Genomic DNA, 22,892 nt, shown 5'->3' on the forward strand with positions numbered 1-22,892 from the left:
CATAATGAGCACACATTCTGGTCTAAAAGACAAGGCTCTCATTGGACAGACCACTGTATAAATAAAGTAAATTAAAGATTATTGTGCTTTTAGCAATCAATACAATGTGTTGATGTATAATTGGAGGGGAATTCAGTAGTTCAGCAGTAAGCATGGTTGTGAAAATGAGCGTTTTAATCACTTTAATCACCTTGAGGCTCTTGAGGCTGTGGGGAGGGGTGATAGGAGGCCGTTGGCAGGATTTTAAGAGTCTCTGAGTATTTTCAGACCATTGCGTCGAATGCGAGACACATAGATGTCAAAGATGGAGGTGAGATCACAGCCAGTGTGTGAGGCTAAATGCATCATATCAAGTTTTTGGAGATTTGGCGCTGTCAAATGCTGACGGAAAGGTTTAGCACACACTCTTTTAAATTATGATAGCTATTAGTTTGACAAACAATAGTTTCAAAGAAGTTCAGTCAGGCTACAATATGAATAAGTGTGCCCTGTGTGTTTAGTAGAATGTGTTTGATCAGTCCAGTCCACTTTTGGCTGATATATGTAATCTTAAATGTTAGCATTATCGGCCCGCTAAAAAAAATTGGGAACATTATATTAAAACCGTTAAATCTGAAGACATTTCAGATGCACACTGTTCGGCATGATGGTTTTGAATTGCTTGAAATATGATTTAAATCACTTCAAAAAGGGAAATACGGTTAAGTGCAACATGCGACCCACAATTCTACATAAAATTATAATGAAAACATTCAAAGTGTGCGATTGGGACATGGCTTTAAATGGTGAGACTTTTGTTTTTGTTTTTATAATCAGGCCCTCAAAAATTAGAAAGCAATTTGAATTTTGGTTTATCAGCCAAAATGATGGTTATCTGCTTTTAAAATATAAAGAATTATCATATTGGACACAATAGGTTTTTTTGGAGCATCCCTAGTGTAGATTACAAAAGAAGGAATATGTTATATATTGTTTACTGGAAAGTATTTTTCTTTTAAATGGAACTTCTTTTTCCAAATTCTGCTGACTTTTTTTTTGGCCTCCTCTCAAATACATAACTTGGATTCTAAACATCCTGACGCATTAATGTCCTCTCATCTGCTATGATGATGAGGATGATGATGATGATGATGTGCAAAAAGCTGTGTTTGCAAAAATGATAAAGGAAGAGCTCTCCTAGCACCTGGGTGGGTGAACCTAGGCCACGCACCAGACATCCCTGCTTGTTCAGATGGATCAAAGGAAGTAAACGCAGGCACGCTAGATATTCAAGTGCCTTCACAGATGGTGATGTTGACTCTGGAAGCCTGTGCAAAGACCCGGCTTTGCTGTAGTTTAGGAAACAGCTCTAGCACTAGGGCCATGTGGGATCTCACTTTAAGAAAAAAAGAACATGTTAGATTAAGTGAGCGAGGGAGAGGGAACTAGAGAGAGGGAGGGGGAGATGAGAATTTTTTTTCTTTTTTCACAGACCATTGTAAGCAGTCAGAGAGGCAAATAGTGAAGTGCAGAGGAGAGCAACAGGCAATCGTCTCCAGAGAGAGCCTGAGAGCAATGCTCAGTCCACTGACAACAACTCAACATCCGGACAGTAAGGAAGAGGGAGGTTTTTCACACTGCAGCCTGCCCTGGGGCCTCAGAAATCATCTGCCGTCCTCACAGCTATGCTTGCACCACATACCGAATCCAGGACAAAGTTTCTTCACTGCATGTAGTCTGATTTGCTCATGGACACTATAAGTCCTCTATGCCTTATCATCTTTAGCCTGCTGGATCAAAGGATTCAATTCGAAGTTTCACCGTCCACTCTTTTCTGAAGTTTCTTGGAAGTTGTTTTCCATGCAAGTCTTGTCAATATGCTGCCTGTTGTTTTCGTGACCTGGTGGGTCTGGGTGTTGCTTGGAACCGTAGGAGGACAGTCTCAATCTCAGCATCAGTCTCAGACTGGGGACTCAAACCCCTGGAGACAGATGATTCAATGGGAGAACAATGGACGTGTGTACAGTCTTCTCAACAGTGGGGCTGAATACGTCCCAGCTCGGGCTCCGGAGCGAGAAAGGAACCACCGAGTGCTATTAGCGGATGCTCCCAACCGTAGGTCACAGGGTGGGAATGTACGGAGACAAGCACCCGTAAGAGGAACCTCTGAGACTATTAGAGGAACAGTCAGACACCCTTTTGGCTTCGGCCAGGTGCCGGATAACTGGCGTCAAGGTGCAGCTGGGACAGGTGAAACAAGTCGCTTCCAGTCATCCACTGGTTCTCGTTTTAGACCATCCTCTGGCTCATCCTCCTCCTCCTCATCATCATCATCCTCCTCCTCTTCTTTTTATCCACAATATCCGCTCCCTCAACAGCCACCTTTTTCTTCTCCTCATGACTCGGTGTTGGACAGGTCTTATGAACCTCCTTTTCGTGGAACGGGCTACTCCACGAGCAATAGTGGTGGCTTCACCGGAGGAGGATTCGGAGGGGGTGGGTACTCTACCGGCAGTTTTGGAGGAGGTGGTAGCTATAATGGAGGGGGTCCTTCAACCGATGAGAGGTATCGCTACTACTCCCCTTATGGTCAAACCTACCCAGTTGTTCCTGCCCAACCTGCACAGCCACAAATCACTGATGGATTGGATCACAGATACACACACAGCCTGTTCAACGAGGACTCTCGAGATAGCGGTAATGCTCCGGTACCTGCCTCTAATGGTGCCTCAAGCAACACTGGCTCATCCTTCCAGCCTGCAGTGCAAAGCCCCCAATATGAACAATTTCCACCCTTTGGAAGGCCTCAGCCACAACCTCAGCCTCCGTTTATACAACCACCTCATCGCAACCCTCTCGTCTCTAACAACGCAGATAACCCCAACATGAATGCAGGGAGTGTGTATCGTCCTCAGCAAAGAGGTATGATGTATTTCCATGTCACATACACAGTAAAGAATCTCTTTGTACATCCCAAACTAATGTTATTCAATAGTTCACCACAAATCTAGAAAGGTTGCTCTTGTATCTTAAGGTCCAAGTGAATGCCACTGTGTTCATGTTTCACTTCTCAAACAAGGCTGCAGCTCATTTACCAGGCTACTATGCTTGGGAAAGTTAATCACAGAGGAACTACAGTAGGTACTTAAGCTCTTGCACGGCTGGAGATTTGGGGAAATGGATGCACGTGTGGAGCTCGTTTCAGATTCTCTCTCTCTCTCTCTCTCTCTCTCTCTCTCTCTCTCTCTCTCTCTCTCTCTCTCTCTCTCTCTCTCTCTCAAGAAAAGGAAGTGAGAGAAACAGAAAGACATCTAAAAAATGTAGTTCTTCTGCCATGTCTTTGTGTTTCCTGGCAGCAGCAAACACTTTGGATTTGACAAACATGTAACCCAAGGGACTCAAACTGCACAAAAATGATAGGAAAGCTGTTTGCTTACGCAGCTGGTAATGGGCATTACTTTTAAGCAGATTGTTTTGTTTGTTTCCTCATGAGCAGTCAGTGGAACTCCGTCCATCCTAACATCTCAGCATCATTTGTTTCCATCCCCCCCCCCCATTGCCATAGTGTTTTTGAAGTTGCAAGTTCATCTTTGACTCAGATCCTGGGTTATTGGAACCAGGTGTTGGGCGATGTGTGCGTGGGTGTATGAGTATGTGGTAGTTGGTGTGTGTGCGTAGTGCCTATGGATACACGTTCTGCACAAAGAGTGCTCATTGTTTGAAGATTTGGTTCTGGTTGTGGTGATGACTGCACTGCGAGGGCTAAGGGTGAATGAACCCAGTATTTGCTTTAGAGGGTGGGGATAGGGGCTCAAGTGGCTTGGTGTTTGTGGGGTGAGTGTGTGGTGGATTGTGTGTTGTTACCATATATGTTTTAGGAGTGTGGAGGTGGAAAGTATTCAACACACATCGAGTCAATTGCCTCAGGAAACAGAAGATATTTTGCTAGCCCCTGAATAAAAGTGTGCGTGTGCATATGAATGTGTGTGAGGAGGTGGGTGTGTGTAAGGCCTTTGGGACATTGCTGGCCAAGTGTGCAGGCTCATTCTGTAATGTGAAATGGTCTTTGTCTCTTTCTTGAGTCACTTCACGCACGACTGATCACCTCGGTTTACAAAATCTGGTCATAAGGGAAATGGGTGTAAACTAAATTCACTGGAAGGTACACATTACTCATTACTGAATGATGCAATCGCAAACAAATAAGCTGAAATCAGAGCTCCAGCCTGTAGAAACATACTTTGTCTGTGAATTTGGAGAATCGAAATACATCAGATTTGATATTTACGTGACTTGCGTCATAGCATGAAACCGGTTTAGGATATTGAGATCTGGCCTGTCTCTGAATAGGAGTCATTCAGTTAATTGACTTACTACGCTGGGTTAAAAACAACCCAATTTGTGTTCCAAACATTCCCAACCCAATTAAACCAACATGCGTTATGTCCTATATTAACTAAGGGTGTCCCGAGCCGATCCAAGTTATTGTTATCGAGCCGATTCTGGCCCAGAATGCTAGAAATTTTTTTTTTTAAAAATGATCTGATGCCTATCGAACACAAACCATGGGAAAATCTAGCTTAAACCATCGGCTAAATGCTTGAATATTAGCATTTCCCTTGCTGCTACTAGGGTTGCCACCCGTCCCGGGAAATACGGAATCGTCCCATATTTACAAGCAAAATGACACTCCGTATCAAACCAATACGGGACGCAATTTGTACTGGATGTTACATAGGTCCACACATAGTTCAATAAACATATAAGGATTTTGAAGTGTGGCGAATACTGATAGCAAATATAAAGAAATCAATTTCTCAATAAGTAGTAGAAAAGCTCATTTGAGTGTGATTGAGATTTTAGCAGCTTTGTTGCCACGAGTCTCGAGAACATGCGCAAATATAGATTCAAGTAAAACTTGAGAAAAAAAGAGGATCTCCAGATATAGGGCTAAATATATAAGGAATAGAAATAGAAAGGTGTTAATTGGTCTGTCCAGTAACTCATGATAAACCTCAGGCGAACTGCACACTTTGCAGAGCAGCATTTCAGTTTCTCAGACTGTATGACGTAAAGCAGAAGCACATCCTTGCTTCTAAAGGTAGGCCTGTTGTTTTAATTTTTTGTTTTGTTTTGTTTTCTATGGATAATATATTAATATAATATTCCATACATTATCAGAGCTTGGCAGACGGAATCACATTTTTTTTTTTTATAGACAGGTTAACTTATAGACTAATTAATGTTAATTAATAATTTTGGGGTGTCCCTTATTTTGGCTTCTTACTTTCCATTTATTTTATTAGCAGTAGCAGTAGTATTAGTTCAAGAATAAAATAAAAATATCGTCTTGCACCTAATGCTGCATTCACATGCTCTCTGAATTATCGTAAATACGAGTTTCCTAGGTAAAAAAATTGCACATGAATGCCCTCTTATTTCACAATTTAAATGGGATAAGCTCTAGCCTGACAAGCCTGACCCACATCAAGATGTTTGGTCTGGAAACTCACCATTGACGGCTCAATCTGAGGGGCGGATAAACGGCTGTCTGTCAAACTCCCTCTGCACGCGATAGGATAGCGCTACACCAACCAGAGCAACGACGGTGAAGCAGAGCTCGCTGACAGATTAAACATTCGCCGTATCCGGTCGGCTAAACTCCGAACACATCTTCCCTTTTAAGAATGACTTCAGTGCCGTTCTTTGTTCTTTTCTCAGAGAAAAGCTTAACTCCAAGTCTTTCAGAGTCGCGGTCAAAGCTGATTCGAAAGACCGCCGTTCGGGAGTTTCTGTGTTTACTAGAAGCACGCAAACACAACTCGGCCGTCGTCATTATGGCCCCGCCCACCGACTCTATACATGATGTGATTGGCCCAACAAGAGTTAGGCGTTTACAGCTCAGAAGGGTATTGAGAGTTGCTAGACGACACTCGCGGGCAGATTAGATTTGCTGCCGCTAGGGTGCGTCTAGATTTCTAGGCTAGATAAGCTCATTATCGACTTCAGAAATGGGAATTATCAAATTTCTGATAGCACATGAAGGCGGCATAAGTCGCAAAAAAAATAAATGACTTGACTTGACTTAAACTCTCGAACTACTTGACTCGGTTATTATGTTAATATTAGGTTAATATAGGACATGAGTCATATTGGGTGAATTGGGTTGGGAATGTTTGGAACACAAATTGGGTTGTTTTTAACCCAGCGTAGTAAGTCAATTAATTGAATGACTCCTAGTCAGATACAGGCCAGATCTCAATATCCTAAACCGGTTTCATGCTGTGAAGCAAGTCACGTAAATATCAAATCTGATGTTATTTCGATTCTCCAAATTCACAGATAAAGTATGTTTCTATAAAACATAGAAACCTAACCTAACCCTAACCCTATAAACACACCAAGCCCACGAGTGTGGGACACATCTGAAGGCACACACTCATTAGAAAACTGCCGTTAGCAAGAAATAGTAACAATAGTCAATCCTTACCTTACAAAAAAGCACACAAAAAAAAAAAAATGATGAAGCTGCGGTGTTGCACAGCAGCTGTCGGACTCATTTCCACAAACGAGACACGCAGCTGGAAATGTTCTTCTTTGTGTTGTTACTGTAGCCTAACGCTTGTCTATACACAGGTTTTGTTACCGCCGGCGCTCACTGGAAGACTACATTATCCAGCATTGCTTGAGATCAGCAAACTACGGCAACTCAAATAGCTCAAAACACACAGCACATTTCCCCCTTGAGGTGGTTCTAATTTGTATAATTTTGTACAAGTTTGAAAGTAATAGTAATGATTTAAGTAGTATTTTGTGTGCTTTATTATTCAATTTTAAAGTAAAAGTAATCTGTTTTAATTTAAAAGTAATCTATTTATATATATTGTTACGTCTAACCCAGGATCTGAGTAACACAAAAACTACCCAAACACTGGGTTGTTACGCCTGACCCAGGATCTGAGTAACACAAAAACTACCCAAACACTGGGTTGTTACGTCTGACCCAGGATCTGAGCAACACAAAAACTACCCAAACACTGGGTTGTCACGTCTGACCCAGGATCTGAGTAACACAAAAACTACCCAAACACTGGGTTGTTACGTCTGACCCAGGATCAGAGTAACACAAAAACTACCCAAACACTGGGTTGTTACGTCTGACCCAGGATCAGAGTAACACAAAAACTACCCAAACACTGGGTTGTTACGTCTGACCCAGGATCTGAGTAACACAAAAACTACCCAAACACTGGGTTGTTACGTCTGACCCAGGATCTGAGTAACACAAAATCTACCCAAACACTGGGTTGTTACGTCTGACCCAGGATCTGAGTAACACAAAAACTACCCAAACAATCGGTTGTTACGTCTGACCCAGGATCTGAGCAACACAAAAACTACCCAAACACTGGGTTGTTACGTCTGACCCAGGATCTGAGTAACACAAAAACTACCCAAACAATCGGTTGTTACGTCTGACCCAGGATCTGAGCAACACAAAAACTACCCAAACACTGGGTTGTTACGTCTGACCCAGGATCTGAGTAACACAAAAACTACCCAAACACTGGGTTGTTACGTCTGACCCAGGATCTGAGTGACACAAAAACTACCCAAACACTGGGTCGTTACGTCTGACCCAGGATCTGAGTAACACAAAAACTACCCAAACACTGGGTTGTTACGTCTGACCCAGGATCTGAGCAACACAAAAACTACCCAAACACTGGGTTGTTACGTCTGACCCAGGATCTGAGTAACACAAAAACTACCCAAACACTGGGTTGTTACGTCTGACCCAGGATCTGAGTGACACAAAAACTACCCAAACACTGGGTCGTTACGTCTGACCCAGGATCTGAGTAACACAAAAACTACCCAAACACTGGGTTGTTACGTCTGACCCAGGATCTGAGCAACACAAAAACTACCCAAACACTGGGTTGTTACGTCTGACCCAGGATCTGAGTAACACAAAAACTACCCAAACACTGGGTTGTTACGTCTGACCCAGGATCTGAGCAACACAAAAACTACCCAAACACTGGGTTGTTACATCTGACCCAGGATCTGAGTAACACAAAAACTACCCAAACACTGGGTTGTTACGTCTGACCCAGGATCTGAGTAACACAAAAACTACCCAAACACTGGGTTGTTACGTCTGACCCAGGATCTGAGCAACACAAAAACTACCCAAACACTGGGTTGTTACGTCTGACCCAGGATCTGAGTAACACAAAAACTACCCAAACACTGGGTTGTTACGTCTGACCCAGGATCTGAGCAACACAAAAACTACCCAAACACTGGGTTGTTACATCTGACCCAGGATCTGAGTAACACAAAAACTACCCAAACACTGGGTTGTTACGTCTGACCCAGGATCTGGGTAACACAAAAACTACCCAAACACTGGGTTGTTACGTCTGACCCAGGATCTGGGTAACACAAAAACTACCCAAACACTGGGTTGTTACGCCTGACCCAGGATCTGAGTAACACAAAACTACCCAAACACTGGGTTGTTACGTCTGACCCAGGATCTGAGTAACACAAAAACAACCCAAACACTGGTTTGTTACGTCTGACCCAGGATCTGAGTAACACAAAAACTACCCAAACACTGGGTTGTTACGCCTGACCCAGGATCTGAGTAACACAAAAACTACCCAAACACTGGGTTTTTACGTCTGTTATGTTGTGCATAAAAGTGCAGACTGTGTGTAAAATCTTTTGCTGGTGAACCACAGTCTTTCACACTCACTTTACACTGTTTACAAGAGCTGACCAAGAAGGTTTCCTGAAGCCTTAAAGTCTCAAACCAAGCTGGCAGGTCGGATGTGTGCAGAGAGATGTGATAGCAAAGCATTCACTGGAGAAGAAGGGCGGAGCAAACGTTCCTGAAATAAGGAGACTGACCAACGACATCATGTTTTATAGAGGGAACGTTGCTCCATTATTGTCTACAACAGAAGTGAGATTGGATCTGCACTCCACATTGTTTCTTTGGAGAAATCTGATGCACCACTGGCAACGAAAGCTGGTTCTAAAGCTAAATGAACATCTTGTTAGTGAAGGTAAAGATTAAGTCTCAGTACCATATGCTAGAGTTCTTTTCTCTGAAATCCATGACATACAAAAGCAGGAAAGCAGATATTCTGTCACTTTCCCTTTGAAGAAATGTTAATGTACATAAGGATTAGACTGCACTGTTGTTATATTCAGAAGATTCTTTAGACATGAAGTCAGCTTGCGTTTAAAGTGTAAATGATGAGGAGTTTCTGTACTGGGCCTGTTCAGCTTGGCTGAGAGTCCGGCACAGCTAGCTCTGTTTTTCTATTTTTCTGTTTTTTTAACAGACTTGGTCACAGGCCCAATGTGGATCCAGCAGGGAAGTGATCTCATTTTCGTTTCGCTGTCACCTCTCCCTCATCTTTTGTACTCTCTCTCTCTCTCTTCCTCTACGTGCAACACTTTGTTCTTTTTTTCTTATTTTTGCGTGACCTTGAAACCAGATGAGAAACAACGTTTGATGCATTATACTGTGAGGCTTCAGCTCATCAAAAACCTCTTCATCTCTTGTGTATTTTTCAAAGGTGTGCTTATTTGGATATTGCCATTTTTCAAATATGTTTCTTTCTTTTACATTTAAAGGTATGTAACATCAGAACAGCTCAGAACATTAAAGCAGCACATGTGTCCCCAGGACTGTGCGTTGTTAAACTTGACATCAGTATTACCCTGTTGAAAAGGAAACAAAAACAGCCTAGACTTGTTTCCTAGTCAAAGTTGATCTCCAAAGCTGGTTTCAGATGGGTTTTGGGGGTTCTTTTACGAGTGACCAAGCAGGTCCGTTTGTTTGATTTTAAGTGTTTGGATACATTGCAGGGTGTCACACTGGTCAATTGGTGGTTTTATAGAGGTTTTTAGACACTTCAAGAGGTCAGAGTGGTTGATTTGGTGGTTTTAGAGTTGTTTTGAGCATTTCCAGTTTTTCATACTAATCGATTTGGTGGTTTTATTGTGGTTTTGGGACACTTCAGGTGGTCAGAATAGTCAGTTCGGTGGTTTTAGAATGGTTTTGATATATTTTCATATGGTTATACTGGTCTTTGGTGGTTTTAGAGTGGTTTTGAGCACTTTTTATGTCATTAAAGTGGTCGGTTTGGTGGTTTTAGAATGATTTTGAGCCCTTTTCATGACCATATTGGGGTGCGTTTCCCAAAGCCAACTGTTGTCCCAAGTTCTGTCATTACCAACACAAATCAATGGAACTTGTGACCATAGTTGGATAACAATTCTTTTGGGAAACACCCAAGGTCAGTTTGGTGGTTTTAGATGGATTTAGACATCTTTCAGGTGGTCAGACTGGGCTGGTTTTGTGGTTTTGGATACTTTTCTAGTGGCCAGGCTGTTTTCAAAAGCAATTTAGGCACTCATCAGGTGGTCAGACTTGTCTTTTTGCAGGTTTTAGAGGGGTTTGGGCACTCTTTCAGCTCCCCCCTCCCCTTTCAGTGTAATTTCAGTATGTGTGCTTCAGGATCTGGTTCTGAAGTATAACTCTTATGATGTGTCCTGTTTTCAGGTTTGCCTGACCTGGTTCCTGACCCCAACTATGTCCAAGCCTCCACATACGTTCAGAGAGCCCATATGTATTCCTTACGCTGTGCAGCGGAGGAGAAATGTTTGGCCAGGTGAGGATTCTCAACTCTCGACCCTGTATACTTCTGTGTATGAAATGGCCATTCAAAGCTGGGCAGGCTGTATTTACACAATAACCCGCCCACACTCATTTACAACTGTTTACACCACACCATCCAATAATAACCAACGAGAAGGATGTGAGCTGACATTTGTGGAGTTCCTCATGCAGAAATATGGGTGGTGTCACATCATATAAATTCCAGCCTGCTCTCTTATATACAACACGTTACATTACTCAGAGCCGCTGTACCTCATTAAGGTTTTCCCCTCCTCAGCTCCGCGTACAGTGCTGACGCCACAGACTACAGTGTCAGGGTTCTTCTGCGCTTCCCTCAGAGAGTGAAGAACCAAGGGACGGCTGATTTCATGCCCAACCGACCTCGGCACACCTGGGAGTGGCACAGCTGTCACCAGTAAGTTCAGAACCAAGAGTCTCTGACTCTCTCTTTATATCTGCATATCATGCTTGCAGATGCTAGCAAAGTACACAGCTTCATTACTTGAGGAAAAGTAAAGATACCCCCTGCTAAATTTTACTCAAGTACACGTAAAAGTTCTACAGTCAGATGTCTACTTAAGTAAAAGAACTACAGTCAGATGCCTGAATTACAGTCAGATGTCTACTTAAGTAAAAGAACTACAGTCAGATGCCGGAACTACAGTCAGATGTCTACTTAAGTAAAAGAACTACAGTCAGATGCCGGAACTACAGTCAGATGTCTACTTAAGTAAAAGAACTACAGTCAGATGCCGGAACTACAGTCAGATGTCTACTTAAGTAAAAGTACTACAGTCAGATGTCTACTTAAGTAAAAGTACTACAGTCAGATGCCTACTTAAGTAAAAGAACTACAGTCAGATGCCGGAACTACAGTCAGATGTCTACTTAAGTAAAAGAACTACAGTCAGATGCCGGAACTACAGTCAGATGTCTACTTAAGTAAAAGTACTACAGTCAGATGTCTACTTAAGTAAAAGTACTACAGTCAGATGCCTACTTAAGTAAAAGAACTACAGTCAGATGCCGGAACTACAGTCAGATGTCTACTTAAGTAAAAGTACTACAGTCAGATGTCTACTTAAGTAAAAGTACTACAGTCAGATGTCTACTTAAGTAAAAGTACTACAGTCAGATGCCTACTTAAGTAAAAGTACTACAGTCAGATGCCTACTTAAGTAAAATAACTATAGTCAGATGCCTACTTAAGTAAAAGTACTACATTCAGATGTCTACTTAAGTAAAAGAACTACAGTCAGATGCCTACTTAAGTAAAAGAACTACAGTCAGATGTCTACTTAAGTAAAAGTACTACAGTCAGATGTCTACTTAAGTAAAAGTACTACAGTCAGATGTCTACTTAAGTAAAATTACTACAGTCAGATACCTACTTAAGTAAAATAACTACATTCAGGTGTCTACTTAAGTAAAAGTACTACAGTCAGATGTATACTTAAGTAAAATAACTACAGTCAGATGCCTACTTAAGTAAAGTAACTACAGTCAGATGTCTACTTAAGTAAAATTACTACAGTCAGATGCCTACTTAAGTAAAATAACTACAGTCAGATGTCTACTTAAGTAAAATTACTACAGTCAGATGCCTACTTAAGTAAAATAACTACAGTCAGATGTCAAGTAAAAGTACTACAGTCAGATGTCAAGTAAAAGTACTACAGTCAGATGCCTACTTAAGTAAAAGAACTACAGTCAGATGTCTACTTAAGTAAAAGTACTACAGTCAGATGTCTACTTAAGTAAAAGTACTACAGTCAGATGTCTACTTAAGTAAAATTACTACAGTCAGATACCTACTTAAGTAAAATAACTACATTCAGGTGTCTACTTAAGTAAAAGTACTACAGTCAGATGTATACTTAAGTAAAATAACTACAGTCAGATGCCTACTTAAGTAAAGTAACTACAGTCAGATGTCTACTTAAGTAAAATTACTACAGTCAGATGCCTACTTAAGTAAAATAACTACAGTCAGATGTCTACTTAAGTAAAATTACTACAGTCAGATGCCTACTTAAGTAAAATAACTACAGTCAGATGTCAAGTAAAAGTACTACAGTCAGATGTCAAGTAAAAGTACTACAGTCAGATGTCTACTTAAGTAAAAGAACTACAGTACAGTCAGATGTCTACTTAAGTAAAAGTACTACAGTCAGATGCCTACTTAAGTAAAAGAACTACAGTCAGATGCCTACTTAAGTAAAATAACTACAGTCAGATGCCTACTTAAGTAAAATAACTACAGTCAGATGTCTACTTAAGTAAAATAACTACAGTCAGATGTCTACTTAAGTAAAATAACTACAGTCAGATGCCTACTTAAGTAAAATAACTACAGTCAGATGTCTACTTAAGTAAAATAACTACAGTCAGATGTCTACTTAAGTAAAATAACTACAGTAAGATGCCTACTTAAGTAAAAGTACTACAGTCAGATGTCTACTTAAGTAAAAGAACTACAGTCAGATGTCTACTAAAAGTAAAAGTACTACAGTCAGATGCCTACTTAACTAAAAGAACTACAGTCAGATGTCTACTTAAGTAAAATAAATACAGTCAGATGCCTACTTAAGTAAAAGTACTACAGTCAGATGCCTACTTAAGTAAAAGAACTACAGTCAGATGTCTACTTAAGTAAAAGTACTACAGTCAGATGTCTACTTAAGTAAAAGAACTACAGTACAGTCAGATGTCTACTTAAGTAAAAGTACTACAGTCAGATGCCTACTTAAGTAAAAGAACTACAGTCAGATGCCTACTTAAGTAAAATAACTACAGTCAGATGCCTACTTAAGTAAAATAACTACAGTCAGATGTCTACTTAAGTAAAATAACTACAGTCAGATGTCTACTTAAGTAAAAGAACTACAGTCAGATGCCTACTTAAGTAAAAGAACTGCAGTCAGATGTCTACTTAAGTAAAAGAACTACAGTTAGATGCCTACTTAAGTAAAAGAACTACAGTCAGATGTCTACTCTAGTAAAAGTACTACAGTCAGATGCCTACTTAAGTAAAAGAACTACAGTTAGATGCCTACTTAAGTAAAAGAACTACAGTCAGATGTCTACTTAAGTAAAAGAACTACAGTCAGATGTCTACTCTAGTAAAAGAACTACAGTCACATGTCTACTCTAGTAAAAGTACTACAGTCAGATGGCTACTTAAGTAAAAGTACTTAAGTAATTGTTTTTAAAAGTACTTGAGTATCAATAGTACTGTACATTTTCTAAATATTGATTAATACTGCCACATTGCTTACATTTATGTACAGGAACGTCCTACATGGAGTTATGAAAAATGTTAATGTTAATACCGTGGATAATGTAAAAGGAATTGAAAGTAAAGCATTTAGTAAACATCATGGAGAGACCTAAATAGCATCAAAAATAACATTCTAGATTGGTCCCCTAAAGGACCTTTGAACGTAATGTAGTGTAGAGGGATTGTCCTATAGTAATGGTCTCCTAAACATTCCCAGAATGTCCTGACCGTTCCCTAAAAGTCTGCCAAATAACACCCCCAACCCTTTTAAAGAACTCCACATTGTGACCGTCTCATTCTGGGAACATAACATTTCTAGAGGGGTATTCGGATTAACAGTTTCCCGTGAGCACAGCAGTTCACTCGCACAAACCCCAAATCCATGATTCCTAATTCGCCATTAAACCTCCATTGTTGCATCAGACAAGTATAGAAAAAAGATCAGGAATGTAGACACACACACACCTTTTTACAAGCCTGCAGCTACAAATCAATACAATTCCAGCCCTAATATGATTATAACTCCTAGAATGATGGAATTATAAGAGTCCCAGATTGTGTAGTATTCAGTGAGCTTATATTCCTTATCTTATATCAGAATCTAAATGGATTTTGGCATCGATTTATGTATTTAGTTTCACTTGGTGAAGGGCTGTTATCCTTTAGAGGGGATTTCCATAACATTTCCATGTACAATCAGCTGGGCCTCGTGACAAGTGAGAATAAATGTCTGTCAGTGCTTGTCAGAACTGTTTGTCCGCCTGTAGCTGTTCATCACATCGGATCTACATTTGCAAGAGAGACGGAGAATGTGCGAGAGTTGTTCTTTTGCTTGAAGTTAAACTCAGCTTTGCTGCTCTGCTGGACACGCCCACATCGCATCATGAGTGACAGCTGTCATGTCACGTCATGTCTCATGTCAGCTCAAATTCCCAAATAATACAGAATGATCTGAATGATTTCTGAAGGGACATGTGACACTGAAGACTGGGGTAATGACGCAGAAAATGCAGCTTTGATGACAGGAAAAAATTAAACTTTACTACATATTCACATAGAGAACAGATGACTTACATTAGAATAATTTTTCACAATATTACTGGATCTTTGATCAAATAAATGCAGTCTGTTGAACATAAGAGAGAGAAACATATTACTGAAACCTATGTCTATATATTAATTTGCATAGCTAATATTGATTCATTGAGAATAAATGTAATACATTTTTAAATCATGCTAATTAGCATATGTCATTGATTTAATCACAATTTTTAATCTATTGACAGCCCTATTACATATTAAACTGGAAGCAAACAGCACAGTTTAATTTTGCAGTAAATAGGGTTGCAAAGTTTCCAGAAGCTTTCCAGTATTTTTGGAAACTTTCAAAAGTTTCTAGAAATATACAGGACATGTTCAGATAAATAAAATAAAATATTTAGTGAAGATTTTTCTTGTTTTTTTCCCCCTGAATGTCAGACAATAAGCCAAGATGCGTTAGTTTGTATTTTGTTTTGACGCAAACCTGATTTTATTTGTATGTTTTTATCTAGTTCTGTCGAGATGCTGAGCATTTGCTCATAAACAGATTATTATATAACCTGAAAATGTCAGCAGATGAAGTATTCAGCACTTGAACTCATTTCTAATGCAATTAGACAGCTAAGTTGTGTGATGACCTCTCCATGCATCCTAAATGTGATGCCGTGCGTACAAACATCTGATTCTCCCTGAAAAAGAGAAGAACTGCAGAGAGATGTCTGACAATAAGCTGATCTATAATTGCTTGCACTGCTTTGGCATGTTTGATATTGTGCAGAGATTAAAAGTGTCTTTGGCGTCTCATTACTGGCAGCTGAAATGAAAACTGTGGAGCAGGAGAAACTGCTGTCAGACGAGCTGTGCTTTGATTCGGCTCTACATGCAGAAAGACAACCGCAAGGCCACATGTAGACAGCCAGATCTCTGAGTCTCAGACTGAGGCGACTCTGACCCTTCATCTCTGATGGAGAGCCTCAGCTCCTCTCAGACGACAGCAGATACAACACACACCCTAAAGAGAAAAGCCTATTTATATGTAACCAGAATACAGCTTGCCATGGCATCCTGATTAATTTTTCTTCACATCTTTTCCTCCTTTCTGGGAAAAACTTTTGTAACGCGTTTCTGTGTTACAAAATATTAATTATTAATAAATACCATTGAAATTGTAATCAGATTATTATTTTAAATAATGATTTAAAAATATATATATTTATTTATTTCATAAATCAGTAAATCAAGTAAATAAAAAGTCAACTCAGTCGCTCATCAGTGTTAGTAGACTGTTAGGTTAGTGTGTGTGTGCGTGTGTGTGTGTGTGTGTGTGTGTGTGTGTGTGCGTATGCACGCTGTCATTCATAGTTTGCTCAGGGATTTGGCTACAGGCCCCTTAATGTCTGTCATCCCTTCATCAAATAAGATTTAATATGCTTGGCTCTAGCATACATGGCTTATGGGAAATATCGTATCCCTGTGGAAAATATGAACTGTGTCCCTGTCAGAGGAAAGTACCTGTGTTTTCCCTGCCGCAGTCCTTCAGGTATTACCACAGCTTTCCAAGAAACGGCTTTTGCCAAAACACCAAACAGAAGGTAAGAAACAGCGCTGACACACAGTCAGACTCTCTTCCGTCGGGAATATGAATGCCTTTCAAAGACTTCACATGAAACAAAGAAAGAATCCTTAGTATATGGGTCAAGTATATTATAGGTATATTATTCACATCAGCAATAATCATCTTTAAAAAGGGACCAAACTTCACGATTTATGTCCATTTTTAGTTGGAAATGTTATGTTGCAGGTCCATGCTCAAAAAGTGAATAAATTAATTACAACTACTGCATAAATATTATTTAGTACCACAATATCTCTCTCTCTCTCTCTCTCTCTCTCTCTCTCTCTCTCTCTCTCTCTCTCTCTCTCTCTCTCTCTCTCTCTCTTCTCTCTCTCCTCTCTCTCTCTCTCTCTCTCTCTCTCTCTCTCTCTCTCTCTCTCTCTCTCTCTCTCTCTCTCTCTCTCTCTCTCTCTCTCTCTCTCTCTCTCTCTCTCTCTCTCTCTCTCTCTCTCTCAGGCATTACCACAGTATGGATGAGTTCAGTCACTACGATCTGTTGGAGGCGAGCTCTGGCCGGAAGGTGGCCGAGGGACACAAGGCCAGTTTCTGTCTGGAGGACACGACCTGTGACTTTGGCCATCTGAAGCGTTACGCGTGTACTTCACACACACAGGTACAGTACAGCAGTTTCTGTTTTAAGACCTGTTTATATATTTTTTTATTAAAGAGTCCAAAACACTCACAGTTTGTGCCAGTCTCGTGTTAATCCTTGTGTATCTGTAGAGTAGTGTTTATCCTTCATATTTCACAATAGTCTTTATCATATTTCTAAAAGACAGATACTCTGAACCGATTCTTTCTAAAAACAGCCGAGTCGTGCAGTGAGCGGAGCTAAAGAGTTTACAAGAGTGCACACACACACACACACACACACACACACACACACACACACTATACGTTGATGTTGTTCACATAATATGTTCTTATCCCCCAATTTTCAACAAAACACACACATTTGATGCAGTTTCATTCACCGCCTTAGGTTCCCACTCATGACTGGGAACAAACACACACACTTGCAGAACTCCGGGCACACAAACTGCATCCACTATTCCCTTAACACTTGGTTATTTGGGAAGCTGAACAAGCTGATCTTTCCCTCGCAGCAGAAACACACACACACACACACACACTTCTTTAGTGACATTGTTGATCATGTCTAAACACAAAACGCCAGCGCTGCTGACGGTGTGTGTGTGTGTGTGTGTGTGTGTGTGTGTGTGTGTGTGTGTGTGTGTGTGCATGTGCACTCATCTGGGAGACGCGCCCATATAAAGATTTCCACCCTTTATGACGTCATACAGGGCCGTACTTTAAAAAAAAAAAAAATCCTTCAACTGAAGGAGTGTATTTGGCACAAAAATACATCATATGTCCAACTAGTTTTTTTTTTAATTTTTGTTAAATGTTTAGCATGAGAATCAACTCTTTAACAGTGTAAATAAGGTAGAGGCTACATCTACATTAATCTGGATAGATTCGAAAACTAGATTTAATTTCAAACCGCTCTCCGTCCAAACTAATGTTTTCCAAGAGTTTCTCATCAACACTGAAACATCAGTAAATGCCAAATTCAACTCACCGTGCATGTATAAAAGCTCATAAATGCTGACTGAGATGATACAGACGTCATGAACTTTTAAAAAACTTTTGGTCTAAAACTCCACTTGTGTTTTACCACAGGACAGCAAATGCAAGAGTACATTTTCTGTCATCCTTGCAGGACTGTGATATGAAGTGTACAAAGTAACATATTTGAGCAACTGTGTGAAAGTTAATAACATAACTTGCACAATAGCGGTGTAAAGATACTATTGGTACAATATGAGTCACATGCAGGGGCGGAGCGGGGGGGTGGCTAATGGGGCTTAAGCCCCGAATGTTTTGTCAAAAGCCCCGAATCTTTTTGTAAAACAAAAAAAATAAAAATAATTTTGTTTCATTTCCTCTCAGTCTTTCAGACTGGAGCGGCAAAAAATGAAACAAAAGCTCCTTTACCGTGTGTGTGTGTGTGTGTGTGTGTGTGTGTGTGTGTGGCAGTCGGCACAGTCGCACATCACTCAGCTTGTTTGCCAATGCCAACTGCCAATAAAAACAAATGAAGAAGAATATACATCTTCTTCGTCGTTGTCATCAGGGATTGGCGGGCTTTTGTATTTCACCGGCGTCGTAGTTAACTATAGTTAACATGGACACTACACATTTTTTTTTTAAAGGAACACTAAACCTCACCGGCCAGAGAGAGATTATGCATCAGACGAAAGTGTTACAGGTTTGTGAATCCGCTGTTGTAACACTTGAGTTACATGACTGTATTGCTGGCTAGCTAGAGTTAACGTTAGGTTTTACTTATTAAGGCGAGACACGACAGGTGAAAACATAACGTTAGTGAATTTTGAGATTTTGGGCCAGTTTACTCCCTTAACATGTAAGCTTTCATGTCACAATAAAAAAGGCAACATTACACATTTAAGGGTGTTATTTCATTATACTTTGTCACCGTGCGCCTTTAGATTTCTACCTGAAATCATCCAAAGTTACTCTAACGCGAGCTCCGTCTCCATTCAAGAAGCATGTCATGCCTGGTGTCATCATAAAGCTCTCAGTCTCACACACAGCGCTGTCTAATCCAAATATGGGCATTTCCTTTGTAGAACTAACCAACCGCGAAAGTTTGCAGCCGAAAACAACATCTGATTGGTCATGGATTCTGATGTAGCAAATTTGTCAGCTAAGCAAAGTAAACCAAACTGAATTTGGATTAATAATGATGATTAATAATGATGTTTACACCAAATTCCAATTTCACCTATGCAGGCTAACTTAAAAATAGTCAGATAATGGTTGCCTTTTTTATTTGCCAGGAGTTAAAATGAGTCATCCTTAACATGTTTGGTGTTTTGGATTCACTACAGCTGGAGAACAGTTCAATACCAAACAGGTTGTAGGCTCTACTGGGTGAATTTTTTTTTACTGAGTAACTTATTTTCCCAGATGGTATATAGATTTTTAGGCATTCTATTATCTCCAACAGCCTGAAAAATAGTGCATTTAGCTGATGTAAATGGAAAAAAATCCCCCCGGGGGAGTATGCCCCCGGACCCCCCTAAGTTTGGGCTAAGCCCCGAATGTTTACATCGTCTGGCTCCGCCCCTGGTCACATGACTAAACTTGCGTCATCGTTTTCAAATTCCTCCATCTTCACAGTCCACACTACGACGCAAAGATGACATTTTCACATTTTTCTGCTTTGTAGAGCGTTTTTAAAAAGCTACGTCTCAGTGTGGACGGAAGGCCAAAACAGAGAGAAAAATGTATTAGTGTAAAAATGTATTAGTGTGGACATAGCCAGAATGCATGAAATAGCACCCCTCCCCTTATAAATATTGCATATGTATGATGTGTATTTATACTAATTATACAAATAGCATTGTTTGATTAAACAAGTTTCATCCATTTGAATTCCCCAGGGTCTCAGTCCAGGCTGCTACGACACATATAATGCAGATATTGATTGCCAATGGATTGACATCACTGATGTTCAGCCAGGAAACTATATACTCAAGGTAACATTCTCACTCTGTCTTCTGTTTCACACTGAGCACATGTAAAGATATTATCTTAACCTTCAAAGAGAGAATATATTTTCTCTCAACACATCCAAACAGAATACGACACGTCTCACTAAAGGTTTGGCACCAGGAGTCTTTTGATGTGAAACTCTTCTGTATATCATCCATGATGAGTTGGGTATGCGTACGGTGCACACTGTGCTCATAAACAAGACAGATACAGACACGCTTCACTGTCTCTACGAGCAGATCTCGCTGTTTGACCTTCAGCAAAACAACACGCAGACGCTGAAGTGCAGATGATTCGCCTTCTGTTCCGAGGCTCACTCGGGATGTGGAGGATTGAACGAGAAGCGAGAACTTTCCTGCAGAAAGTGGAGGAACTGACAAAAAATACCCATCTCATCATCCAGGGTTATTAAAACTAAAACCATAAAAAAGAACTTTGCTGGTTGAAATTAAATATTTTTAATGCAACTAAATTAAAAGGTTAAGAAAAACATACTTTAAAAAAAGTAAGATCCAGGGGTGTTTATAAGTTTACACACGCCTCTTGCAGAATCTGCGAAGATGTTCATTTAACAAAATAAGGATCATTCAAAATGCATAGTACTGTCCTGAGCATAGACGGTAAAAAAATATGGACGGCTCGACATCATCCGTTTCCGCTTGGCAGATTTGAAGCTTTCAGGCGCTGACATCTTGGGACCGGAGTGTGCGCAGTAGAGCAGGAAGTACAGCCGCGATATCAAAAGCCCGCCCACACTCTCACAGATGCAGAACAATTAATGATGTTGGTGTGAAATAAACAGTTATGGAAATGTAGAAATTAAAGCTAAAGCTCCAATCTGCTCCCAAAAATCCCCAAAAAAGTCAGTTAGTGCCTCAGTGACTTCACTCAGAGAAGACGTCGATCTCAGCTGTCAATCATGACGTCACACACCCGTTTTTATGTATCAAATAACTAACTAAAACTAAACTTATTTAAAAAACCGAACACTTGAAATGAAATCATCGTGATGACAACTCCCTACAATGATATAAACTAATTTTGGGGAAAAAATATTTGAAGTGTAATTTTATTGTTTAGTTTGCCTCGCGTCCATTAGAAAACACAGAGGGACAGCTATACTGGGACCGGCCACCGGGGGGGCGATAGAGGCGCGGAGGCTTCAGTATCTGAGAGGGATACTCCAGGCTTGGTCCTGAGTAAGATATTTTACATAAAAGATGTTTGCATATAGTCCTCAAGATGAAAAAATAACTGAATTTATAAAAATATGAACCCTGTAGCATGCAATAAACCAGTCAGAGTCTCATCTCCCTTTCCCTTTAAAAGACAGTTTTGAAAAAAAATTGTGGACATTATCAAAACATGAAATGTGACCGCAGGTGCGACTTTTCTGCTCGACTCAGCTCGACACAGTTCTGTGTGTGTGTGTGTGTGTGTGTGTGTGTGTTCCCCCATGGGCATCTGGACTAAACCAGGTGTGTTCAGGAGTATTGTTGGAGCGTTATTATTGTGAGGAACTGAAAACCCCTGACCATTGACCAACACACACCTGCCCTAAAGACAATAGTGCAGTATTTCTGTGTTACTTAAAGAGTGTGTTAGTGATATGAGCCTATAGGCGGAGCACAACACACACACTCTGATTATTACACACACACACACACACACACACACACACACACACACACACACACACACACACACACACACACACACACACACACACACACACACACACACACACACACACACACACACACATTTTTAAATATAAAATAAAAGGCTTCCTCTCTGGAGAAGCGTTCAGTCTCTCCTCATGTCAATAGTGACTCCGCTCATGGCCCGAGCACAGCTGGCTTTTAAAGGGAAAGGGAGATGAAAACCCACCCATCATTAAGAGACGAGGGACGACCCTTTTAGACCATGTGCCGGACACCGGACGTGTTTTCTGTCATTAATCTAGCAAAAGTAGACTCGGACTCGACCTTTGAGCTCCTGTGCCGTGAGCCTCAGACGATTAGCTCGGATCGGTAAAATAGGGCATATTTCATGGGGTGCACTTACTTTTTCCCAGCACTGAAGGTCTAAATTCTGTCTCCAGCTCCAGGTTAACCCAAAATACTTGGTGCATGAGTCGGACTTCACCAACAATGTCGTCCGGTGCAATATCCACTACACGGGCCGCTTTGTCCAAACAACAAACTGCAAGATCTCCCAGTAAGTGCAGACCACTTTTTGTAGATTATTGACAAATATTAATCATAACTGAGTGTGTTAACAGACCAAGCAGCGTAATTGTGTCATGCATGTTTCAATGGTCTCGTCTTCTCGTCTGCTTCTACAGGTCATGATCTGTCAGATCTGGATGAATCTCCATGGAAGCGCTGATCTTTTGCAATGTGAATGGTGTCGCTGTGATTGTTTAATGTATTTGTGTTGGTTCCCATCTATGTGCCGTTATCGTGAACCCAGGTTTAACTCACGGCGAGAGGAACGAGCACACATACGGTCATCCACACACACACACACACACACACACACACACACACACACACACACACACACACACACACACACACACACACACACACACACACACACACACACACACACACACACACACACACACACACACACACACACACACGCACACACACGCACACACACGCACACACACAGTTTTCTGC

General features: G+C 40.6%; 1 protein-coding gene across 1 annotated transcript; it reads left to right on the forward strand.

The window, feature by feature from the left end:
* Window positions 1-1,481: 1,481 nt before the first annotated feature.
* On the forward strand, window positions 1,482-22,837 carry loxl1 (lysyl oxidase-like 1). The gene is made up of 7 exons (XM_067419321.1): window positions 1,482-2,901; window positions 10,568-10,676; window positions 10,962-11,099; window positions 17,077-17,233; window positions 20,091-20,186; window positions 22,307-22,422; window positions 22,550-22,837. The coding sequence occupies exons 1-7, from the start codon at window positions 1,857-1,859 to the stop codon at window positions 22,554-22,556; spliced, it is 1,668 nt and encodes a 555-aa protein (XP_067275422.1). The 5' UTR covers window positions 1,482-1,856; the 3' UTR covers window positions 22,557-22,837.
* The last annotated feature ends 55 nt before the right edge of the window (window positions 22,838-22,892 follow it).

Source organism: Pseudorasbora parva, chromosome 16 (genome assembly GCF_024679245.1).
Source record: "Pseudorasbora parva isolate DD20220531a chromosome 16, ASM2467924v1, whole genome shotgun sequence".
NCBI lineage: Eukaryota > Metazoa > Chordata > Actinopteri > Cypriniformes > Gobionidae > Pseudorasbora > Pseudorasbora parva.